The following is a 25677-nucleotide window of genomic DNA, read 5'->3' as shown; positions in this document are numbered from 1 at the left end:
ATGGCTCCCAAACGTGCTCCTTCTTCCAAGGCTGGTGCTGAGCCTAAGCGACAACGAACAATGATGACGATCGCTGAGAAGGTGAAACTTCTGGATATGTTGAAGGAAGGGAGAACGTACGCGGCTGTGGCCCGCCAATATGGTGTGAACGAATCCACCGTTCGCTACATCAAGAAGGAAGAGGCGAACATTAGGAAGACGGCTACCATCACCTTTCAAAAGTCGGCGAAGAGAGTGGTTACGGCTCGTAATAAAACAATCGTCCGTATGGAATCTGCTTTGGCCGTATGGATAGCCGACTGCCGAAAGAAGAACATAACATTAGATTTGAACATTATCCAAACAAAGGCTAAGAGCCTGTACGAGACCTTTGCCGCTAAGGAACCAGAAGACGACAGTGGCGACCGCGATGAAGAGGAAGAAGATCCGCAGCCAGGGACCTCCAGTGATTCACCACGTAAGAAACGGCAATTTTCTGCTAGCAAAGGGTGGTTTGCAAAGTTTCAGAAACGCTACGGCTTAAAAAGCGTTTCCCTGCAAGGCGAGGCTGCTTCGGCTGACACGATTGCTGCTGAAACTTATGTGAATGAAACGTTCAAGAAGATTACCTCCGAAGGTGGATATCGGCCCGAACAAGTTTTTAATATGGATGAGACGGGCTTGTTTTGGAAAAGAATGCCATCGCGAACTTTCCTGTTCAAAGAGGAAGCAAAAGCCTCTGGCTTTAAAGCATACAAGGATCGTGTGACCCTCGTGATGTGTGGCAATGCTGCTGGATTTTTGTTAAAGCCAGGGTTTATTTACAAGTCAAAAAACCCAAGGATTTTAAAAAACAAAAACAAGAATCTGCTTCCCGTACATTGGATGCACAATGCAAAAGCCTGTATGACGAAGATGCTGACCTCCGACTGGTTCCACCAGTGTTTTATCCCGCAAGTGAAGGCGTATCTAGCAGAGAAGGGCGTGCCATTCAAAGTCCTTCTCATTATGGATAACGCTGGTGGTCACGCTACTGATCTGTCTTATTCGGGGGTACAGATTGAGTTCCTGCCGCCCAATACGACGTCACTAATTCAGCCTATGGATCAGGGGGTTATCAGGGCATTCAAGACCCTATACACGAGGAATGCCTTAGCGAACCTGGTTTCTTCCGTGGATGCCGCCCAAGAAGATGACGATTTCAACTTGAAGGCATACTGGCGGCAGTACACAATTGCTACGTGCCTCCAAAATATCCAGAAGGCATTACAAGAGATGAAGCCTGCCACCGTTAGCGCCAGCTGGAAGAAGTTGTGGCCCGAGGTTGTTTACGAAGACAAAGGATTTACACTTGCTGAAATCCAACACTCGGCAGTACAGAAAGCTGTGCAGTTGGCTGCGATCATTGGAGGTGAGGGCTTTGCAGACATGACTGCGGATGATGTCAACGAGCTACTAGACTGCCACTCCCAGCCGCTAACTGAAGAAGACCTCGAAGAGTTGATAAAGTCGGCGAGTGAAGAAGAAGAAGAAGAAGAGCAGCAAGAAACAGAAGAAGTTGTCTCCCCAACTGGCTTGACTTTGGAACGGCTCGCTGAGATCTGCAGACTGGCTAAGGATCTGCAAGAGCGGTCACAGGAATGGGACGACAATATGGTTCGATCGATCCAATTTTGCAACAAGATCGACGACGTCATGACCGGCTACAAGCTGCTCTTCGACCAGAAAAAGAAGCAGCGGCAGCAACTGCCGATCACAATGTTTTTTCAGCCTCGCAAAAAAGAGCCAGTTCCTACAACTACGGATACACCTTCGGAAACCGTGGAGGGGGTGCCCCAGGAAATGGCACCGCCGTCTGAAGAGACGTAAAATACAGTCATCGGCTGCGCAGTAAAAGTCACCATCATCCTTCATCGTCATCATTTTTACTGCGCAGCATATTCATCACCATCATCACACGGTAAGTGTAAACTTATCTACCGATTTCATATTGCTATTATATTATTGCTATTGCTATCATTATCTACCGATTTCATATTGCTATTATATTATTGCTATTGCTATCATATTATCTACCGATTTCATATTGCTATTATATTATTGGTATTGCTATCATATTATCTACCAATTTCATATTGCTTAGCAGTTGTCCCTGTTATTAATAGAGTAAAGGGTGGGTTGTAAACAATACAGGGAGGGTTTAAAAACGTCCAAATACACGTTTAATAATTAAATAAATATGGTGTCCCTACTTCGCGGAAATTCAGTTATCGCGGTCGGCCTTGGAACCTATCTCCCGCAATAAGTGAGGGATTACTGTACTTCGAAGACCTCCTCAATCCCACTAACATGCCTTCCAATGAGGAAGCAGAGCCTGGGGACTTGGAGGTAGGCTCCCCCATCTCTGGGACTGAGGTCACCGAGGTGGTCAAAAAACTCCTTGGTGGCAGGGCCCCAGGGGTGGATGAGATACGCCCGAAGTTCCTCAAGGTTCTGGATGTTGTAGGACTGTCTTGGTTGACACGTCTCTGCAACATCGCATGGACATCAGGGACAGTGCCTATGGATTGGCAGACCAGGGTGGTGGTCCCCCTCTTTAAAAAGGGGACCGGAGGGTTTGTTCCAACTACAGAGGGATCACACTCCTCAGCCTCCCTGGAAAAGTCTATTCTGGGGTCCTGGAGAGGAGGGTGCGTCAGATAGTCAAACCACGGATTCAGGAGGAACAGTGTGGTTTTCGTCCTGGTCGCGGAACAGTGGACCAGCTCTACACCCTTAGCAGGGTCCTGGAGGGTGCTTGGGAGTTTATCCATCCAGTCTACATGTGTTTTGTGGACTTGGAAAAGGCGTTCGACCGTGTCCCTCGGGGAATCCTGTGGGGGGTGCTCTGGGAGTATGGGGTACTGGAGCCCCTGATAAGGGCTGTTCGGTCCCTGTACAACTGGTGTCAGAGCTTGGTCCGCATTGACGGCAGTAAGTCGAACCTGTTTCCAGTGAGAATTGGACTCCGCCAGGGCTGCCCTTTGTCACCGATTCTGTTCATAACTTTTATGGGCAGAATATCTAGGCACAGCCAGGGCATTGAGGGGGTCTGGTTTGGTGGACTCAGGATTGGGTCACTGCTTTTTGCAGATGATGTTGTCCTGTTTGCTTCATCAGGCCATGATCTTCAGCTCTCTCTGGATCGGTTCGCAGCCGAGTGTGAAGCGGCTGCAATGGGAATCAGCACCTCCAAATCCAAGACCATGGTCCTCAGCCGGAAAAGGGTAGAGTGCCCTCTCAGGGTTGGGGGAGAGATCCTGCCCCAAGTGAAGGAGTTCAAGTATCTCGGGGTCTTGTTCACGAGTGAGGGAAGAATGAAGCGTGAGATCGACAGGCAGATCGGTGCAGCGTCATCTGGGAGGGGCTCAGAGTAGAGCTGCTGCTCCTCCGCATCGAGAGGAGTCAGATGAGGTGGCTCGGGCATCTGATCAGGATGCCTCCTGGACGCCTCCCTGGTGAGGTGTTCCGGGCACATCTAACCGGGAGGAGGCCCCAGGGAAAACCCAGGACATGCTGGAGGGACTATGTCTCCTGGCTGGCCTGAGAACACCTCGGGATTCCCCCGGAAGAGCTAGAAGAAGTGGCTGGGGAGAGGGAAGTCTGGGCATCTCTGCTCAAGCTGCTGCCCCCGTGACCCGATCTCGGATAAGCGGAAGAGGATGGATGGATGGATGGATGGATGGATGGATGGATGGATGGATGGATGGATGGATGGATATAAAACACAACATAGCTGATTCCATAAGTTTTCAACATCTTTAATATGGTACACATAATGGTATTAGAAGTCCTACAATTAGATAAATGGTGATCACTTGTCTGTTGTCGAGTTATTTCAATTGATTATAGTACAACTGCACCAAATCTGGAAGGTCCAACTTGTGTTATGTCAGTATTGTCGTCAAAACTACACAAAATAAACAAAAGAACCCTCCATGCAACTCAGAGAAAATGTGATTGAAAACCACAGGTCATGGGATAGAGACAAGAAAATATCCAAGTCACTCAATTTCCCTGGAAGTAGAGTTAAATCAGTGATTACGAAATGGAAAGAGTATAGCACAGCTGGAAATTCGCCTTAAAAATGAGTGGTCATGCAAGAAGATAGATAGATAGATAGATAGATAGATAGATAGATAGATAGATAGATAGATAGATAGATAGATAGATAGATAGATAGATAGATAGATAGATAGATAGATAGATAGATAGATAGATAGATAGATAGATAGATAGATAGATAGATAGATAGATAAACGACAGAGGGAGCCCACCAACAGACATATGAGAAATCTGAAATAGTTACAAGCTACTGAGATTGAAGTGCATACAACATCTGTTGCCTGAGTGCTTCATCAGTTGCAAGATGAAAAACACGCATAACATCTCAGCAAGAGACTCTGAAGTTAGCTGGAAGATGGTCCAATACTCTGATGAGACCATAGTTGAGCTTTTTGACCATCAGTCTAAGTGCCATATGAAAAGCACACTAACCCCACTGTAAAGCATACTGCTGGTATTATTGTACTATGCTTGTGAGGTTAGACAGAAAACTAAATTCAGCAAAATACAAGGAAATCCTGAAGGAAAAACATCATTCATTCTGCAAGAAAACTGTATTGGGAGAGGATTTGTTTTCCAGCAAGACAGTGACCCTAAGCATAAAACCAAAGCTACACAGGAATGGCTTAAAACAACTATGTTAATGTCCTTGAATGGATGACTCAGAGACCATAAGTCAGTCCAATTGAGAATTTTTGTTGGATTTCAAAAAGCCTGTCCACTCACGATTACCATGCAACCTGACAGAGCTTGAGCAGTTTTAAAAAGAAGTCTGGTGAGAAATTACAGAGTCCAGACATGCAAAGCTGACCGAGACCTGTGGACACAGACTCAAGGTTGTCATGGTGGCCAAAGGTGCATCTGCTAAATACCGACTTGAAGGGGGTGAATACTTATGTGAGCAGTTATTTTGTATTTTATATTTTTTAATTAATTTTGAATTACTTTGTGGAGATATGTTTTCAATTTTACATTAAGCTTTTTTTCTGTTGATCAGGGTAAAAAAAAAACAAATTAAATCCACTGTGATTCGGTGTTGTATAGTAATAAAATATGAAAACTTCCAAGTGTGTGAATACGTTTTATAGGCACTGTAAATCATCTCTTTATAATAAACACAAAGTATTATGGATTGGGTGTGAGGGCAACTGAGCAGCTAAAAGATTTTTTTTCATATTTACCAGCTTTCTTTTATTACATTAAAAGGATAAATATGGGTTGAGCATTACCTACATTGATTCACTTTTGCCAGGTGCTATCTTACAAGGCTTATAAGGGTCACTGAAAACTCACAGTGGTTATTCACCCACGCTTCTCCACATCACAGGAATTTGAAGCACATCCCACTTGAGAACAAGCCAGCCATTTGAATGGGTTTTGAAAAAGAAATGTGGTGATCGTGACTAAAAGAGCCCTGGAAAGTTAATTGTTTCCTGGCCTGCTGAGAGAAAGAACTCTGAGCCTTGACCAGAGGGATTCAGAACACATTCAATTTGACAAGGCACTGCAGCACACCAAATAGCCTTAATGTTAAACACCCCTCCCCCCCCACCCCCTTGCCTTCACCCTCTACACCCAGGGAAAAACTAGACATACAGGAAGGGAAAGATCTGGAAAGCTGTGGACCGCAGCCGCCTCTCTGACATGGCTTGCGGTGATAAGGCTGAATCATTCCTTAATGGCAAATGCTCCCCAGTGCTTGCCCAGAAATGATTCATTATTTACAGAAGAGTTGGCCTTCAGCTCCACCTGAGGGTGTCTCATCCTTCCCCCTCACTCCTCTGATTGGGGTTGCAGACTTATGCCCTCCAGTTTGCTTCATCATGCCAGGAATACAGCTGCACATAAGTAAAGACAACATTGCCAAAATAAGACAACAACCTTCACAGAGGAGAGCAGCCTGAACAGTCCCAGGAGCCTCTTCCTGTCTTACACGATGGGTGAATGCTTTACATAACTTGCTAACACCCCTTCATTGTCTTTTGGCATGAAAGGTAACAGCCTCTCCTTTCAGAGTTGACGAGGATGATCACATCTTGAAAGGAGTGTGGCTGAATACAGATTTCCATTCTACAGCAGAGCACTTTGATCAGATTATTAAAGAAGTAGCAATCTCCGCCTCTGCTCTAACGCGGCTTCCTCTTTTTATATCAATTGACTGATTTTATCTTTGTTTCTTGGCCTTATCTGCCACCTTGTGGTTTCAATTTCAAGTGCATATTTTTCACTTTCTGACTTTGCCTCTGATTCCGGAATGTAGAAACAAATGACAGAACGGCATTGTACCATGGAGGAAATGAAGTAGGAGGAACAGGGATAATTTGGGTTTGAAAAATATACAGATCAACATTTTGAGGGATTTTAGTGGAGAATTGTTAGACATAAGAACCAAAGTGAAATGATTCTGAATTTTCATGTGTGCCCTCTTCTGCGGTGTGTTTTAAACTCAACTTGAATTTTTCACACTTTTTATTTGTTATGGTCCAAAACTCTGCTGCTGTCTCCTGCCTGCTGGAATTTACTTTTGGTAAAACTGCAAACAGATTTATCTACTACATACTGTAAGTAAGACCTGAGGGTAATTTATGATGGAGCACACTGGTACATACTAAAAAATATCTCTAGACATGAAATCAACAGTGTAGCATGGCTGGTCTAAACAGTACATGACATTAATAACATGACATGTATAATTCTAGGCAATGCAGAGGCAGCAGGGGTGAGGACGTGCACGGTGACACCACTTGTTCTGCAGGAAGAGTGGCACAGCTCTGAAGCGGAGTGCCAAACAGTATAAGTGATAAAAAGAAAAAACTCACAAAGATGTTGGTCACAAAATTACAAACACTTTTCCTGAAGAAAGCTGATGGGCTTACCAAGGCTAATTTGCAGTAAGCTAGCTCACTTGAGACAGCTTCCATGACACCATCTTGCAGAAGCAAGATACTGTAGCTCAGCATTTAAAGTAGGACATTTGAGGAAGAGTATTAAAAATATTGTTTTGCTTATGTATAAGGGTAATTGTACCAGGCACTTTATCTCATACAATAATATCAAATGGTACCTGCAGCTATGAGAAGTGGTTTGGGTTTCCTGAGGTATTATCTCAAAGACTGTTTATGTTCTGTACAAGTAAGACCGCTGTTTGTTGACCTGTCACTTATAACGTAGAAAGCCCATTTGGTTTTTATAACATAGGGAATGGGAAGTTGTTATTGGGATTGAATTCCTTGGTACTACTTCAGTGCTGCTGTCCTCCATGTGAACACACATATCAGTTAAGTGCTTTATGAATTACACTGCTAAACAGAGCAAAGCTCATTCCTTCCATGCTTTACATTCTAAGATTTTCTATTATCTGGAAAAGATTTTATTTTTATAACACTGATCTTACTAGTGGGCTAAAAATTAGCATAAAACTTGCAAATACCTTTAACCACAAAATGCCAATGCTGAAAAAACCTGTAAATGTGTCAGTGTATCTGTGTTTTAAAGGGGGTGTCACTATTATTAGGTAGCAGCGCCAGTGAGCAAGCATGTCAGGGTTTAAACAAACTGTACCTTTCGGTTTGAAAAAGGAGTGCCTACTATCGAAGCCTTAGTGAATTCATGCTTCCAGTTTGTCACTGTCTGCAAGACATTTTACTTTTCTAATATTTAATTGTATTACTTTTATCTCAGTGACATATGGAGGCACAGTGATTAGCACTGCTGCTTTACAGCTCAGGTGACATTTTTGGCTATAATAATCACAACTAAGTTGGCAGACATTTCCCCAGCTATCAGTAGGGTTACCATATTTCCCAAGCCAAAAAAAGAAGACACAAAAATGATTTAAAAAAATGGCTGTTACCTTTACTGACAAATATTCAGTCATAGCAACATGTAAATGTACATATTCAAGGACTTCACATACGTTATGACAGCATAATGTTAATGCTTGAGCAGGATGACAGAATGAGGCTTCCAGTGAAGCAAGTTCATGCAGTGCCTTGAAAGATAATCAAAACGTGTCAGTGTGCTTCACGTCACAAATGATGTAAATATGCTTTAGAGTGCAAGCTATTAACATCTACAGCATCTCCATGGCAGGTTCTTCAGATGCTTGTTGAGAATTGTAGCGTAAGTAAAATGGCAAAACAGGTCATAAACTGAAAAAAAGTAAACCTTGTTGGGAACAATGGAGCTGCAGTGTGAAATCCTGGAGAAACAGTTAGTTAGTAAACTACCAAAACTAAAAAAAAGGATGTTTCCTGGGAAAACCGGACGCATGGAGACCCTAGCCATCAGGGACACTTAAAAGACCAATTGCACCATTTTTAACCCATTCAATATGACTTCATATTCTTCTTCTATATTGACTCCAATGCCTTTTGCTGAGTTCAGTGAAGTTTCTAAACATTTTTGTGATTTTGAACTAGAGATAAGGTGAAGCGATTTCAGTGGGGCTCTCTCATTACTAATTATGAATCTACCACTGCTTCAAAATACATGTAAATGATGGCCATGTACTGTATGTTGATGTTGCAAGTCACCTCAGACAAAGTCCGAAGCCAAATATACAATAATAGCAATCCATTTCAGACACTTCCACAGAGCAGCCTTCAAAGATATGATGGCTGGAAAATGAAAAATAATTATGGAGTGTGAGGTTTTCTTTAAGGGTATTGTTTAAGTTTACAGAGGTTAATCAAAACCAGAGCCATAAGGTGATACCAGATTCTAAGAAATATACGGCAATTGTTTTCTTTTCAGCTCTGACAGAATTAGACCCCAACAAATGAAAGTGCAGGATATTCAAAAACAGATATGATCAGACTTCAAGACTGTCCGGAGAATAATAGGATCAAGTAGAGTCTGTTTTTAAGATATTGTGATTAGAGGAATTTCAAAGCCATTTTAACTGTTGGCTAAATTGAGTTTTTAAGAAAAGTTTCAATTTAGGACTTAATAATAAAATTGTCAAAATAAATCTGTAGGTTCTTTAAAAGAAGTCTGAACTTCATTTTAAAGGTCTCTCCGTTTTTTTCTGAAAGCTCTGTCAGGTGATTTTTTTGTCCCAACAATCCCAAGATTCACACTCCAGATTCACCACAATGTGTCCTACAGGATTCATTTATCAAAACAGGTTTATGTGGTCTTTGACAAATTAAAAATAGAACAGTCAATATTGAATTAGGAATGAGGAAATATTTAACACAGAGCTTTTTACTCAAAGACAAGCAAAGACAACATTTTACATACATTATGAAATTAGCCCTAAGCTATTTAAATACCTTAGTTGCAAAAGCTAACCCTTTTTATTTGTCTAATTTAAATTACTTCAGCTAAAAGCACTGAGCTATTAAAGTAAATTTAACTCTGAAAAGAAATCAGACCATTTGAAAAATGTTTAAAAAACAAATAACACTGAACCATAAATGTTAATCCTTTTTACAGAGACCGTCTACTAGCGAGCAGAAACTTGGATTACATGAAAAAGTCATAGAAAGTAACTCAAGGTTTGTGTCACAACATGAAGCACTGACTAGTGTGTCTCTAAATTACTACAATGTCTCATTGTTCTTTTTAATAAGACAGTCATTCTTGTTAAATACAATACAGTCACTCCTATATTATCAGAAATAAATTAAAAGGAACAGAAGTCACATAAAGAATGGCAACACTTCAAAGACTCAAAGTGAAGTCTCCCATCTTGATTCTAATATTACCAAATGTTCCAGACATTAATATTACAATAAACTGAAATCAATTGACTACAGACAGATGATTTCCATTTCCCTCCAAACCAGTGATGAGTTAGGTATCTCATGTTAAAAGGGGGAATATTTATCGACTAGGTTGTGTTTTATGTATGCGACTAACTTAGATCACTCTTCAGAGATCTGTTTTCTCTTTGATATTAAAGAGTATTTACTGTTGATCAAGATCAACAAATCAAATTAATTCCATTATGAGTCAATGTTGTATATGAATACAATTTGAAAAATTCCCAAAAGATGAATATTTTGATTATAGGCACTGTATAATAATTTTTGTTGCGTGTCAGCTATTACCTCTGCATTAAGTTACTTACCAGAACTCTAAAATACAATAGTATTGTATGTTCATAGCACTGCTTTGTTTTGTGTAATAAAAAGCCAATGCAAAATTAATTGGGTTCAAATTATTAACATTCCTATTTGTACATTTTGAATGTTCCATGCTAATGTAAATTTAATGATCTATGCACATTGTGACATTTCATGCGTGATTGTTTCAAATTTTAGCAATATCCACAGCATTTATCCTATCATTAAAAAATATGACAATCAATTATGCAATTGTGTTATTTTAGCTTGAACATTTTGGTGTGATGCAGTGAGCTACTGCACAGATAAATAAATAAAAAAACAATTTTTAGTAGGAAATACATTTATAAAATGTGAACAAACGTGTCCTTAGAAGATAATCTGGCAGAGAAACCGAGGTAAAGAACAAATAACTAGTGGACTCCTGTTCTGTTGTGTTTTTCAAATTTAAAAGTGACTTTAGTAACACATAATAACAAGGAAGTGGGATACTGCTACACACTACTAGACACTTATTGAGTGAAAAATCTCACATATTGGTCTTTGAAAACCAATTAGAATCAGGATGATTGTGGACTTTCTGCTGACATAACATTCTTTTTTGTCATTAATTGAAAGATAGATTTACCAATAATAGATTATCAAGTTGTCAGTAACTGCATCTCTCCAGTTTGTGATGACTGTTGATTTTTAGAACCTCTTTCAGTTAGTTATAACAACATCCAGCCTAATTACTGAAGCTATAAATGTCTCAAAGTCACTCTTTCTTCTCAATGAGTGTGTATATCTTACCTCTTATAAAGAAAATAAAGCTGAATTTCATCTGTACTGTACAGACTGGACTATGTGCACAACATGATTCTGATGAACGTCTTCTGTATGAGTGCAGGCTTTAGGAACCAGCTTTGGAAACGTACATAGTCATCTCTGAGCCATTCTTGACATCGGAGCTGATTGATGAGATGAATGTCAACCATGGTCTGATTACTGCTTGGCTTCTGTTCTTGTTAATTTTAGGCAATGTTCTGTATGAAAACTCTTAGACTGATACACTATTGGAACAAAACAAAACAATTGTACAGAAATCAGTTTTGTTGATTTAACATTATCTGTTGGTTCTGTCAAAATATATTTGTCAAGAAAAATAGATCACCATATTTTTCTCTTTGCCAGTACTTTACCTCAATTATTTTGTTTTGAGTGGAAGAAGTTAACTAACCTATAGTAGATGCTAGATAAAAAATGAAAGTAGATACTGAATAAAAATGAAATTGAAATACCAAGGTGAGATTGTAATTTCATCAAAACAAATAACCATTTGATTGCAGGCAGTGGTTCTCAAGTTCAGTTTCAGGGGCTCCCAATGCCTGCCAGTTTTCATCCCCACCCATTTCTTCTTTTAATTGGATTCCTGCCTTATTTAATCCATTTCTAGTTCCTTTTTTTGCACCAATATGTATTTGAATGAAGCAAAATACTGTATATATTAGTTTGGTAAGAATTTGTTCTTTTTTTGATATTTTATTATTTTTCATGTTCTGGTTGTTTAAGTTATTATTTACTAATACTACATAAGTGGGTAACACTGAAGAAACTGCAGGAATTCAGCGTTCTTTGTCCTGCTGTCTGCTTTGCTACTGGAGTATTTGGGTACAGTTAAAAACAGAAAAAGGAATTAAAAGGAAATAGTTCACCATTTAAAGCTAACAGCAAAAACTTAATTTTTTAGAAATGTAAATCTCACATCACCACACTTTCCTGAATGAATTAAATAATGAGATTAATTAAAGGTAAAAAAATAACCCAACGATTATGAAATTGGACAGAATAAAAATCTACATCTGCGGGACACCACCAGGGATAACCATGAAATCACTGATAAACAAAAAGTTTAGTGCTTAGCGCTCTTGATTAAGTTATGTGGTACTCACTCTGGAATTTCAGGATCAACACAAGTGCAAGACTTTTCTCAAACCCAGTACTCCTCGTGTATCTCACACAGAAGTTGAGTTTCTTTATTGTTTTGAATATATACAGATGCAAAATGTATAACAGGTTAATTGGTGAATCTCAATTGGAATTGAGTGTATGTGAGTGTGACCCAGAAAGCACTGGTGCCTCATCTAGGACCATTTCCTGTCTCCCACCATGTTCGGATAGATATGCTTAGTCCCAAAACCCTGAAATGGGTTTGTCCAACAATAGGTTTGTCATTGTTATGATAAATTATTTCAAAACAATATATGTTATTTTAATATATATGAATACGATATGCAGTACATGATACAATTAAATATATCAACAACAGTATGTGCACCATGTAACACTCATATTCCATTTCTTCTTCCCTACTGTCATGGATTTCTTTTAAATAAATGTTCTGAACTCACTCTGCAAATGGTTCCATGTATATAAGAATATTCCATTTATTTTCAGAGATTTTAATTGAAAGATCCATTTCCCATTGTTTCCTAAGACCATTATGGATTGAGTTCCTTGTGGTGTTTTGATATGCTCTGTTGGTGCTGTCTAAGTCTTCATCTACACTAGCCAATATCACCTCAGGAGTAGGTGAAAGATAAGGGATGTTGGGCATATTGGTTTTGACAAAGTCTTCTAATTATCATATAAAACAAAAAGTGTGTAGCTGGGAGATTTCATTTATTGAAAAATAGTCCAAAAATGAAAATAAAGTTTCAACATTGAGAGCTAGATGTCACACTCCTTAGTGCTGTCCATAGATTGAATACTGCATAGATTAAAAAGGCTGAAATAAGTGATACTGTATATAACTGGCAGCAAATAACAACTTCTCTACCTTAAGTTGTGTCTTAAATTGGCTTTATATCTTTAAAGATGAACCATTGGGTTTCTAGTAAATTGATAATAACTGATGTTGACTGAAACACAGAACAAAGCATACAAAAAAGATTTTGAAGAAGATTTCCTTTCCATTGTTAATTATAGAAATAGAAACTTGTGGACTTCTGTCAATTTCCAGTATTTTCTTGTCTATTGTATTGTATATTTATTGTATTGAATAGCAGTAGAACTGAAAGGTAGATAGTGCCGTGTCACATTTTGCTTTAAATATTTGTAGAATTGCCATTTTAATGTGTGGCTGTTTTTGTTTTCCAATGATGATGATACAATTCACTCTAGCTTTAAAAAAAAAAATTGTTAGTATATATAATGAAAATTAGTTTAATTTTTCACTGTCATATATGGGAACATCTTAAAATTATTCCTCTCTGAGTAAATTTAATTTTCTCTGATTTAAAGAAATGGGGGCCATCATTTTCCACAGCTATATTATTAACAGATTTGGATTCTTCTTGCTGCTCACAATACTATGGTAAGTTTTGCAGTGTACTTTTTGGATTCTGAATGATTGTTATGCTATAGTGTTCCATTTTCCCAAAAAAGAGCATTCAGTAGATGAATATTTACAGTATTTTTAAAAACCTTGTATTCTCATTTAGTAATTTTTGTTTTTGCCTCAGATCATTTTTTTCAAATAGTGGGATTTAAATATTTCGAAAGCTTAATTTAAAAGGTTAATTTTCATGTGTTCCTTTTAAAATATTTGTTTGAGAAAGATATTATTTTATTTTTAAGTGCATCACACCTTCATTTTAGTATTTCAGTTGGTAGTTACTAGGTTGATAGGAAGCATTGTATGGTTGATAGGGACCACCTCCCAGTAGGCACTACCATTCACAGTGCAAAGTCTTCCTTATAAATTGAAATGCAGCACTATTAGTCCTTTGTCTGAGATTATGGATTTGAACTGTGAACAAGTGTTGGCTTAGTACTCTAGGTTTTCATTTTGTGGTAAACACTCATTGGTTTCCATGTCTTAGTTTGATTCTCAGTCTTACCTTGAATTATTGTGGTCTTGTTAATGAACATTCCCAATTGCTGTCTGACTACAACAATGTTTTAACTATCTGGTTTTTGATTAAAAAAAACATCTGTGCTGACTGGAGAATGTCAGTTAAAGTTTTCAAAGAGAAAAGACAGGGAGAAAAGATGTTGTACAAGAAGTGATTCGTAAGTCAAAACCAGAAGTCAAAAACACAATCAACAGATCCCAAAACGCTAACCAGAAATCAATGTCAAAAAGGATTGTGGCAGAAATCAAGTACTAATAGAAATACAAAGAATGCATGCAAAATGTAGTAGTTATTATTCTATCTTGGATATTGAAGAACAGCTTAGGTGACCTTTATAACAATTATGGGATTGTTTCCAAAGAAATGGGTGACGCAAACACCCCAAAACACACACACACAAAAAAAAATCATAAATGTTTAAATAACATTTCTTATTGAGGAAACAATGACAGAAATTGATCCAATGAGTAAGAAAGAAAAAAAAAACTTGTATAACATAATTAAGAGCTATTTGAACAGGATGGCTGGTAATTAAAAGGTAGGCAGAGAGCATCTGCACTGCCATCCAGCCAAGCTGCATCAAGTACTCACATCTGACACAACATATGAGGCTTTTTGATATGTAGGTGAAGACTGTGGCCCAGTAAGGATTAAGCCAAGGACATAACCAAAATATGGGTGTAAGGAAGGCAGAAAGCATATCTAACAAGGATGTTCAAGCTAAGAATAAAACTTGTACTGTTTTTAATTATGAAAGATGCATAAAATTAGGCTCATGATGCACCCAAACTGAGGAAATGTAAAGTATTGTCTAGCATTTATTTTCTAAGAATGAAACAAAAATCATCAGCCCTTTCCTTGTATTAGTAAATGTTTAATTATAAAGGCACAACCATGATTTTCAGATACTTCCTTCGTCAAAGTAATTTAGATATAGTAAACCCTCCATAACCAAAAAAGAAGAGGGACTAAGAAAGAGAGCAAAGCTGTTTGTATAAAAGTCTTAAGAGTTATAGTAGTAAAATACATTTATGATAAAGTTATTTAAAGGATAGATAGATAGATAGATAGCAATTTACTTGTCCCATGGGGGAAATTTACCATTTTTACAGAAACTCAAAAATATGGAAAAATTATAAAAACAATAACATTATTTAATGTTTGTGTGTCAAAGAGAAGAGATGCAGCATTGTTCATAATATCACTCAGTTTTGTCTTAATTTTCTCCTTCACTGCTACCTTCATCTATATATGTACAAGCCTTTCCATATATTAAACATGGTGTTTTCTAAGTAGGGATGAGAGTGTTTGTAATTTTTAATGGTGCAATTGATAGTAGCAGTTCTGCCACCTGGTGTTTCCAGAACAGATACTCAGTTTTCACTGAGTGGTGAATGATCAAGTTGTTGTTGTAAGGCTAAGTAATAATTTTGAGTCAGCAACTAGCCAGCATAAAGCTTTGGCAAAAACACCACACAGAGCGTCAAAACTCTTTGCCACTTGTATACCCATTAGAAAGAAAGAACAAAAACAAGGCAATAAGGCAGCCAGCCCTGATTCCTTCCAGTTTTTCTGCCTAAACTGGGAACGGTTGCAAACATATAAATAATTCAGTATAATTTCAAATATAAGTCAGAACAATAGCTAATGGAACAGTAGTAGATGCACAGTGCTTTCTAATTTTATCTGTTACATTCACTTGAAAGACAACATACATTAAAAACACTGGTGGAAAAGAACTGATGTGGTTTTCTAAGTAGGTGTAATGAATGACTACAAGTAGAATTAATATAAAACAACAGTTACATAAACATTTTAATATGTCAACATTTACTACAGATCATAATTTCAAAAAATGCCAACCAAATGTCTGAAGCTTCTTTCACAGGTACAAGGTAAGCAAGTGTCACACATGTCAATAAGCCCTGAGGTGAGTGAAATATTACGAGACAAGGGGTAGATATGCGATACTAATGCCTCTCTCTCTCTTTCATCAGACAAAAAGAAGAAAAATAACTCACCTTCCACACTTCTGGGTTCCCAAGATGGCATCCAAACGTCACTTCCGCTTCTGACTCCTGATGATGACATCACGTCCTGTGCCCTGGCCATGATGTCACTTCCGGTGCCTTTGTCATGACGTCACTTCATGCTCAATTTCGATGACGTCACTACCAGCATCATCTTACTTCCGGCTCCCAATGATGGCGTCACTTTCGCCTGACAGTTATGACGTCATCTCCTGCCAACTCATTTCTGCCAGCCATTTTTTCACCGTATAAAGACGCCATTTTTGTCAAGCACCAATGTCAATTGCTGTAAAGTACTTTGATCATATTTTTGCCTTTTTTGCATTCGTTGCCCATTGGACATTAACAGGGACGTTCCCCAACTCTTTTTCTTGTTGTGGAAGATTCTTTCAGAAGTGGTAGCTTGCTGATGGGAAGAATCTTCTTCAGTAGCTATTTGTGCAATATCCTGTCCAGAAACTCTGTATTACTTGGCAATTTGGAGATAGTGACTGATTCTTTTTAAGTTGGAGAAAAACACCAATAACTGATCACATTATTTGCCATGATTAGACACATTACAGGTAAAATCTTCTTTTTCCAATCATGTATTACTAACATAAGGTTGAGTTTAATACCTTTAGTGGGCCCATAGAGAGAGTCTTGTGGCTTAATCACATGTGACATTTCATTTCCATCCAGTGGATGGATTGAGCAGATAACATAATAAGGTTCTTACCATTGATGAGCTAGTTTACACCTGGAATGTGATGGATTCCTTTGCCAAACCATAAGTCCTTATTTTATTCTTGTCATCCTGGGCTTTCTGGCGATGATGGGAGTGCTAGGAGAAGCAGATGAGAGCTCTCCAGGGGCCTCATGTATAAACGGTGCGTACGCCCGTTTCCACACTCACATCGCGATGTATAAAAACTAAACTTGATGTAAAGCCATGCACATTCTCATGGCAGCACAACACATTGCATGCGCACATTTTCTGCAAACTGCCAGCACACAGAGTCAAAGCAGTGCTACTGTTTTTGTGTAGTTTCCCTTTCTTTGTTAGATTCACATCCCTGATGCGGCTTTATCAAGTACACTGAAATTAACCACATATCGTTTATATATTTCAGGCATCTAATTGTACTTAACCTGTAACAATATAATGGTGCATGGAATGGTCAAACTATGCTTTAGCATTGTTACTCTCAGTGCACCACTCAGAGTATTTTAACCCACTGTATCTAAGTGTTCAATCACAGCTCTTCAGCAGCAGATCAGAAAGCTCTGCGGCGGATTGTGTCGAGAGAGCAGAGGATCATCAGGATATAGTTTTTACCTCTGGAGATCATTTATAGCACACACATAGCCTCAGCCATGCGCACAGACTATTTGAACTTCCCCCATTCAGTAAACACTTCAGAGCCTTTCCTGTAGGGACCTTGAGGTTCAGAAACAGTTTCATCTCAAGAACTATAAACGCACTAAAGTCCATCAAGTTCTCCTAGTAGAACTGTTTGTATTTATGTATAACTACATTACTGTAAACTTGCACCACAGTTGTAATATTGCACAACCTGAGCCACTTTATGAACAATTTGTTCTATCTACACTATATGTAAATGTATATTACACTTATGCTTTCATATTGTATTTTTTTAATTGTTTATGTCATATTATTATTATCATTGTTATTTTAGAGAATAATACATTTATGTAGGATTTACATATTGAATCTCATTGTACCATACAAATTAAAATAAAGGACTTCAATTCAATTCAATTAAAGAGACAACATATTTACTGATGATGACGACTGGATTTAGATTTTCAAGAGCTATCTTCTTGGAACTCTTGATATCATTTTTAAGATGAATAGATGGATAATTAAACATGTACTACGAAGATATTTCAATGTTCCTTAAAAGTTTTTAAGAATCGGTGTTCGAAGCTTACAGATGGCTTGATATTTATTACAGAGCTTATCGTGTGGTGATTGGTTATGTGGAGAAAGAAAAGGAATGACAGGAATTGGGGGTTGGTATGTTTGAAAGAGACAGCACTGCTGCAATAAATTATTTCATTAAGGGTCACACACATCCCAGCAAGCATCTTGCGGAAAGCAGGAACAACCTCTGGATGGGGCACCAGCTCATCGATACTACTGTGCCCCCAAGTTTATTACATGCTTTAATTCAATTCATCATGAAAATGATATCAAATATACATCTTAGTATTTAAATTGTTAAGAGAGCTGTAAGAAAAAGCCTGTTTAAGAAGCACGTAGTGATTCACACACATAGAGCACATAGAAGAACGCACAGAATACGAAGCACTTAATGTACTACTTTAATTATGATGGGATCTGAGAAACTCTAGTAATTAAACATTGATTTTAAGATTAAGTTTACAATATTCTAATTTAATGACAAAATAAACAATGAGATTAAAGTGGACCTTTTTATTCAATGTGTCCCTATTTGTTTTTCTTTTCTCTGTAACCTTATTGACTTCAGTATGACACTCAGACTGTGGGCTACGACTATACTTTGATATCTGACACTTCCTTTTTATTTCGGGCAGTGTGCAACTTTCTGAACTTGAACTTTCAAGTTTCTCTGCCATTCTGTATCACTCAATCAACTTCCTTTTGTTTTATTATACCACTGCTTAAGCCAACAAAGAGTATGTTTTTCCTTGCCTCCACTTCGCATTCACTGAAATTCTTTTTTTCACTTTCTTTTGCCATTGTCTTTTAATGAAACACTGAATGGAAGGTGATATTTATATTGATCTACATAAAATTATGGGAGTGTGTGGAAGTTGGCTTATGCACTGTTTTGTGCATTTGAATTTTTTTGTGCATACGCACATTAATACTTTTGTCCATACACCATTTTCAATGTGAATTCTACGCACAGTGTTATGCATGAGGCCCCAGGAGATGAAAACAATTAATGAGACAATAATCTGTTTTCCTAACTATATGTAATACAAGGAGAAAATGTGTGAATTCAGTGATATTGTAGGAAAGCCAAGTAGAATGCAAAATCAGTTCTGTTCTGTTTACCTATTTGGTGCTTCAGAATTTAAATAAAACTTTCTATTAGGCCATTCCCTTCTGTGTAATATGGGTGGTTCTTGTTTTTGTGATTTGTGTAAATAAAACTGTCATTATCCATTTTGCAATGCTAGGAACACAAGTCCTTGCTTAAAAAGCCACTGCCAGGCATTCTTAATATCAGCTCAAGAATGTCAGCTTTTGCTGACAGGGCCTTTCTTTGGAAGGCAACCTCCTTGTCTTATCTGATAAAATGATCAATCACAGGTAAAGTGACATCCTAAAGATGCCTCTTCAAGGCACCATCTAATTGCCCAAGCTCAAAAGAGCTATAACTCAATAATTGTCAAACTTGATCAACAAATCTTTGCTCCAATATTCATCTAAAAATGATAGGCTTTGTGCACCCAAGAAATCAATGGAAAGATGTCTATTCCTTCTTTTAAAAACCCTTGTACACCCCAAATTTTCAGTCTCTTCATTAAGTGCACTGCTAACAACCTGTGTGTAAGTTCTGCTGGACCAATTCCGTGTAGGGTGAGGCCGTAACAAAGGCTGGAGCAATCCTTTTTACTCCAAAAGACAACTGTGCTAGATTCAAAGATTTGAAGACATAACTGTACTGGAGTTGAATGAGAATACCATTAGTCCTGTTTTTGCTGAGGAATACCAAGTGTATGAACAGGGAGACCTACATTCATCATCCTAATGATAGGGCTGACTGTCCTTAACTACAAAAGTGTGATCAAGGCAAAGAAACTCTGGAACAAAGAATCAAAAAAAGAAAAGCACGCTTAACCTTCACATGTACCAGAGAAAGTTGACCAGGAAAGGGATATTGATTCCAAGAAATATTGACAGAAACTCAGTAGTTAAGATAAATCCAACTGCAACTGAAACTTAATAACCTGTGTGAAGGATAAGTATTTAGCTGTTGTATGTTTCTTCCTAACTTCAGTAGTAAAGTTCAGTGCAGCGACTCAAACACAAACAAACTGGTCATGTGGAGGGTAGGCCACTGTACACATGCTGTGAGTAAATCAACACAACCTTCATAGTGCGGGCACAAGGAACATTATAACTTTCTAAAGAACTCATCCATCTTTACAACATGAATTGAAAGATCAGAATTCATCAGTTATGTGCCTTTTTCTATAGGACAGAATAACTTAGACTAAGCTATTGCGCTTTTAAGTTTTGTGTTGTTTGTTATTGTCTTTCGTTTATGTATATACCTATACATGTATACAGTATATCTATATATATATATATTTGCATATATCCATCCTCACTTATTCTTATGTTATTAATATATTGTATTGTTTGGTTTATTGCAACAAGTGTGCTTCGGTTATTTGTTGAAAATAAGTCTATTGATATGTTCAAATTGCAACAGGTTAATGAGCCTCGTTCTTAAATTGTATACATCTCTTCATATTTCCGACATCCTGGCTGGAATGTAAAACAGAAATCCTTGAGTGAGCAGACATTAAAATCACATATCTAATAGATTAATTTGGTGTCCCTGGGTGGATGTTTTACTAATATATTTTTTAAATTAATTAGTGGCATTACCAAAGGCAATTCTGATAATTAATTTAGCTAACTGATTGATATCAAATAATCAGTTCTTCTTCTTACACCGTACGGCATTCTTCTACATCTGCTTGAAGATATTGTAGGACTTCATACTCAGTAATACATGTATACTGTTCAAAGATAAAGAGTGCAGCAGTAACTGCTCCTGGTCCCTCAGCGCATACATACTAACTAAAATTACGTTGCATCATTAAAGGTATTAATTGGGGGTTATAGAAAGCTCAGTAATGTCTGCTTCCACTTTAAGAAATGCTCAATTGGACTTAAATGTCTGGAAAGAAGCCAAAATGCTCCTTTAATCCTTCTCCTAATAATTGTTCAACAAACTGACAAACTAAAGTGTTTGCAATATCCTTTAAAACCCTCAAAACCCTGTTTTATATATACATTGTGAGATGGCAGCTCATCACCACGTGTATTACATGAGAAGCAACAGACTAGTCAATTGGGTCAACACAGTCTCTGAAGCTGTCTCCAGAATATCTTACTGTGAGTGACACAGCTTTTGTCTTTTTCCATATGTCAGTCACTGCATCACTGTGATCAACACATGCAAATGATAGCGTCAACATGCATCTTTTAAAAATAACATAAAAAAAGTTGTATTATTGTTGGGGGGAGCAGGGCTCGCTAGATAAAATAATGGGTTGAACTACTTTTGCGCACACAAAGCATAACACACACACATTCACACAGAAAGGCACTTAAACACACTTAAGCACTGATTATGAATGATGCCTACACAGCCTATCACTCCTTAGTACTTCACAAAGGGACTCACTTGCTTTGGCTTCAGCAGAAAGATGGGTGTCCACTAGACAATCCATGCTAACTACTGAAGGTATCCCTTTTAACTTGCTAACTCAGTGAGAATTAAGTAGCTTTCTATCCACATCAGGCACCCTGTATTTACATTATTACCTCAGTTACTCAAGATGTGTAGACAAAGTATAGAAGTTCAAAGCAAACTAGTATTTATTAGTAAGCATGATTAGTGACAGCAAAAATCAACAATAGCAAGGTCTTTATATAAAGCTCAAAATACATCCCTATTTCAAAGTGAAAAAACCTAAACAATTTTTTCCAAACAGATTTGGAAGTGTCTGTACAATGGAGAGAATAAGGGAGCTTGACGTAATGTCTTGATTCAGAAATCAGGATGGTGCATGGACTCTGAAGACCAGAAGGATGTTCTTTTTCAACCTCAGACAATCCATTGTTTATGCCAGTTTCCCACATAGCATTCTGGACCCAGTGATGTTACACACAGGTGTTACAAGGGGGAGTCAAGCTAAATATAGAAAATGGGATTTATTAGAAAATAGAACGAACCTTAATAAAACTGATAATGTCATTTCTCAATGTAGTCTTCACCCTTCTCAATGCACTTGCGCCACCTGCCTGGAAGTGCCTGGATTCCAGCAGAATAAAAGGTTTTGTCTTGTCCTCACAACCACTTGTGTACCCAAGTTATTGTTGAACACTACAGGCCGAGGGGTACTACAGTCACTAGTGCAAGTTATTGTGACTTGCTGGAGACCAATGTGAAGCCTGCTGTTAGATTCAAGTGGCGGGGACTGCTGTCTCAAGGAGTCCTTTTGCTGCAAGACAATGCCTGCCGACACACTGATAAGAACACCATGGCTTGTTTGGAGAAACTGAAATTGGAGGTATTGACACATCTTCCTTATTCACCAGATTTGGCACCATGTGATTACCACCATTTTGCATGGCTAAAAAAACAGATGAAAATGTGAAGAAAGTGGTGCACGAGCGTTTGTGAGGACAAGACAAAACCTTTTATTCTGCTGGAATCCAGTAATTTGAACTCAACGTGCACTGTAGTGTCTAATGAATCTATATAGCAGACCATGCCTTGTAGTAATGCCATTCCAATCCAGACTACTGATGGTTATGACAAAGCCTAATTACTTTATTCCAGGTTTAATCTACATCACAAAAAAATCAATCAATGAGTTGCTTCAAGGTGCTCTAACCTTCAAGTTCAAAGCCAAAGGTGAAAAACACTCCTGAGCAAAGATATACTGAGAACACTGCAGGGTCTAAGAGCCTGCCCAAGCAACTTGAAATCAGACTAGTGGCAACAGATACAAAGAAAAATTCAGATTCTCCAAAAATAAATATTTTTCTAGACAAGAAATTGAGTTGAGCACATTATGAAAAATTGGAAAAAATTGATTATGACAGGTATGTTGAGTTTACTCACTATTTAATCTTTGCACAAAACAGTAAAATCTGAGGAGAGGGGGTGACCACTTGCCTTGAAGTAATATGAGGGGGGACCCCAGAAAACTGGAATTTGTTTATAAAAAAATTGTGTATTTATTTTTACATTCATAGTACTTTCTGTTTGATGTAATACACTTATCAAGATGTTTTTTTCACTGCTCAAAACAGTTTTGGAACTCCTTGAATTTGATCCCTTTTTGTTTCACCTCTTCCACATCGGCAAAATGTTTCCCTTTGAAGACTTTTTTCATCCGGGGTAACAAAGAGAAAAGCCACACGGGGTGAGATCAGATGAATTCTGTGTTTACAATCATGTCAAAAGCCAAGCAAAATGACACCTTTTATTGGCTAACTAAAAAGATTACAATATGCAAGCTTTCGAGGCAACTCAGGCCCCTTCTTCAGGCAAGTTGCCTCAAAAGCTTGCATATTGTAATCTTTTTAGTTACCCAATAAAAGGTGTCATTTTGCTTGGCTTTTCTCTACATTCATAATGGCTAACACGGTACAACACCCTAGTACTACAATCATGTCAAAGAAACAGATGATCATTGTTTTCACATTCAAAACTCACTAGTCATGTTTTTTTGGGTCATGTGGAAGAGGCAGTTTTCCATTGGCTGGATTGCTGCTTTGTTTTGGGGTCATAACCATAGCACCAAGATTCATTTTGCAGTTTTGATTTTGAAAAAAAAATCAGTCAGCCTCCAACTGCTCTTTCAATGCATGGCACACAACCAAGTGATTGTCTGTTTGTTGTTTGTTGCAACTCGTTTCATGCCCAAATCTTAAAACAAAATAGGCAAACTTGTTGAAAGAGTCTTCGAAAAGAATTCACTGAAGCTGAACGCAGCACCTCACAACAACACCAGTTGGCATCCTGATGCTGAAGAGGTTTCTAGAATATTCACCTAATAGGGGAAGCATGCACTAAAAGGGGCCTGCCCTCCAGAAGATAATTCCGTTTTTTTTAATCCCCCCACGTATCAGTGCTACCACAGTTATAGGTTAAGCATTATTATATTATGCACTGCAAGTTTATTTTCCATGTTGCTGATGTCACTAAATAGCTAAACTTGAAGTCTATGTCCCCTTCACGATCTGGAGCTAGTGCGGAAAGTCTTACAGCTTTATTGTCAAAAAGGATCTACAAGCAGACTATAAAACGACAATTTGAGAGTAGTTCAAACCCCAACTCCTTCTTTGTCTTTAATGTGTCTTCTTTGGAAGCTGCAAAATGACGGCTCAATGGCTAGTGCTACCTTCTCACTGGTCCATTGACTTTGTTCAGATTTTATACATATTAATATTCCTCCAGGTGTTCCTGTTTTTCTTCAATTTCACAGTCATGCATATTAAATGATCCATTGTCTCTTAAATGGCATGATTTGTACATAGTATTCCATCCATGATTGATTTCCGCTCTGTTCCTATTTTTTTAAGGATATATTCAAGCTTCTTGCAACCCTGCATTGAAACAAACAAGTATGGACAATTAATGAGTGAATTAAGGAAATAGATTGTGTCTGTTTATTTATATAAAAGTATAAAACTTAACTAAATTTGTTTGGAGAAGACAATACTTGAAGTAAACCAAACGTGATTATATCTTTTGAATAGATTTGGTTACGTTGAAAATTAAATGACTAAATAAACCTGATAAAAATTCACCCCGAGTTCCCAAAGACTCTAGATATTTAGGGGCTGTCTTGGCTGACATGTCTCTTCAACATTGTGTGGAGATCGGAGGCAGTGCATCTAGATTGGCAGACTGAGGTGATGAAAGGGGACTGGATGATACTGTATGTTGCAACTTTAAGGGATCATACTCTTCAGCCTCCCTGGGAAGGCCTTTGACAGAGTTCTGAAAAGGAAGGTCTGCCTTTTGGTTGAACCTCAAATCCAGGAGGAACAATGTCGTTTTCATCCCAGTTGTGAAACACTGGACCAGCTTTTAACCCTCACTAGGATTTGGGTGGGTTCACGGGAGTATGCTCAACCAGTCTACATGTGTTTTATGGACTTGTAGAAGGCACACAACCACATTCCTTGTGGTGTCCTGTACGGGGTGCTTTGTGAGTTTAGGGTACAGACTATTCGGTTCCTATACAACTGGAATAAAAGCTTGATTCATATTGCCTCCAGTAAAGCAGATGCATTCCCAGTGGGTTTGCAACTCAGCCATGGCTGCTGTTTGTCCCCAATTCTGTTCATATTTTTAATGGACAGAATTTCTAGGCACAGCCAAGGAATGGAGGGTGTCCAGTTTGGTGGCTTCAGGATCGCTTCTCTGCTTTTTGCAGATAATGTGGTCCTGCTGGCTTCATCAGACTGTGACCTCAGACACCCAGTGGGGCAGTTTGCAGCTGGTTGTGAAGTGGCCAGAATGAGGATCAGCACCTCCGAGTCTGAGGTCATGATTCTCAGCCAGAGAAGGGTGTTGTGACTTCTCCAGGTTGAGGATGAAGCACTGCAATAACCAAAATAACTTAAATATTTTGGTGACTTATTTTCCAGTGACGGAAGAAGGGAGCAAGAGATTGACAGGCAGATGGGAGTGGCATCCACAGTTATGCGAATGTTGTACCAGTCAGACGTGGTGAGAGACAGCTGAGTGGACACCTCCCTGGAGAGGCATTTCAGGCACATCTAGCCAGGAGGAGGCCATGGGGCAGACGCAGGACATGCTGGACAGAATATATCTCTGG

At 38.3% G+C, this 25677-nt stretch overlaps 1 protein-coding gene across 1 annotated transcript; it reads left to right on the top strand.

The window, feature by feature from the left end:
* LOC114645318 (tigger transposable element-derived protein 1-like) lies at nucleotides 1-25415 on the top strand. Its single transcript, XM_051922504.1, has 3 exons — nucleotides 1-1635; nucleotides 9523-9584; nucleotides 25199-25415. Exons 1-3 carry the CDS (start codon nucleotides 1-3, stop codon nucleotides 25413-25415), a joined length of 1914 nt encoding a protein of 637 aa, XP_051778464.1.
* The last annotated feature ends 262 nt before the right edge of the window (nucleotides 25416-25677 follow it).

Source organism: Erpetoichthys calabaricus, chromosome 2 (genome assembly GCF_900747795.2).
Source record: "Erpetoichthys calabaricus chromosome 2, fErpCal1.3, whole genome shotgun sequence".
Lineage (NCBI taxonomy): Eukaryota > Metazoa > Chordata > Cladistia > Polypteriformes > Polypteridae > Erpetoichthys > Erpetoichthys calabaricus.
This window is presented reverse-complemented; position numbering and strand designations above follow the sequence as displayed.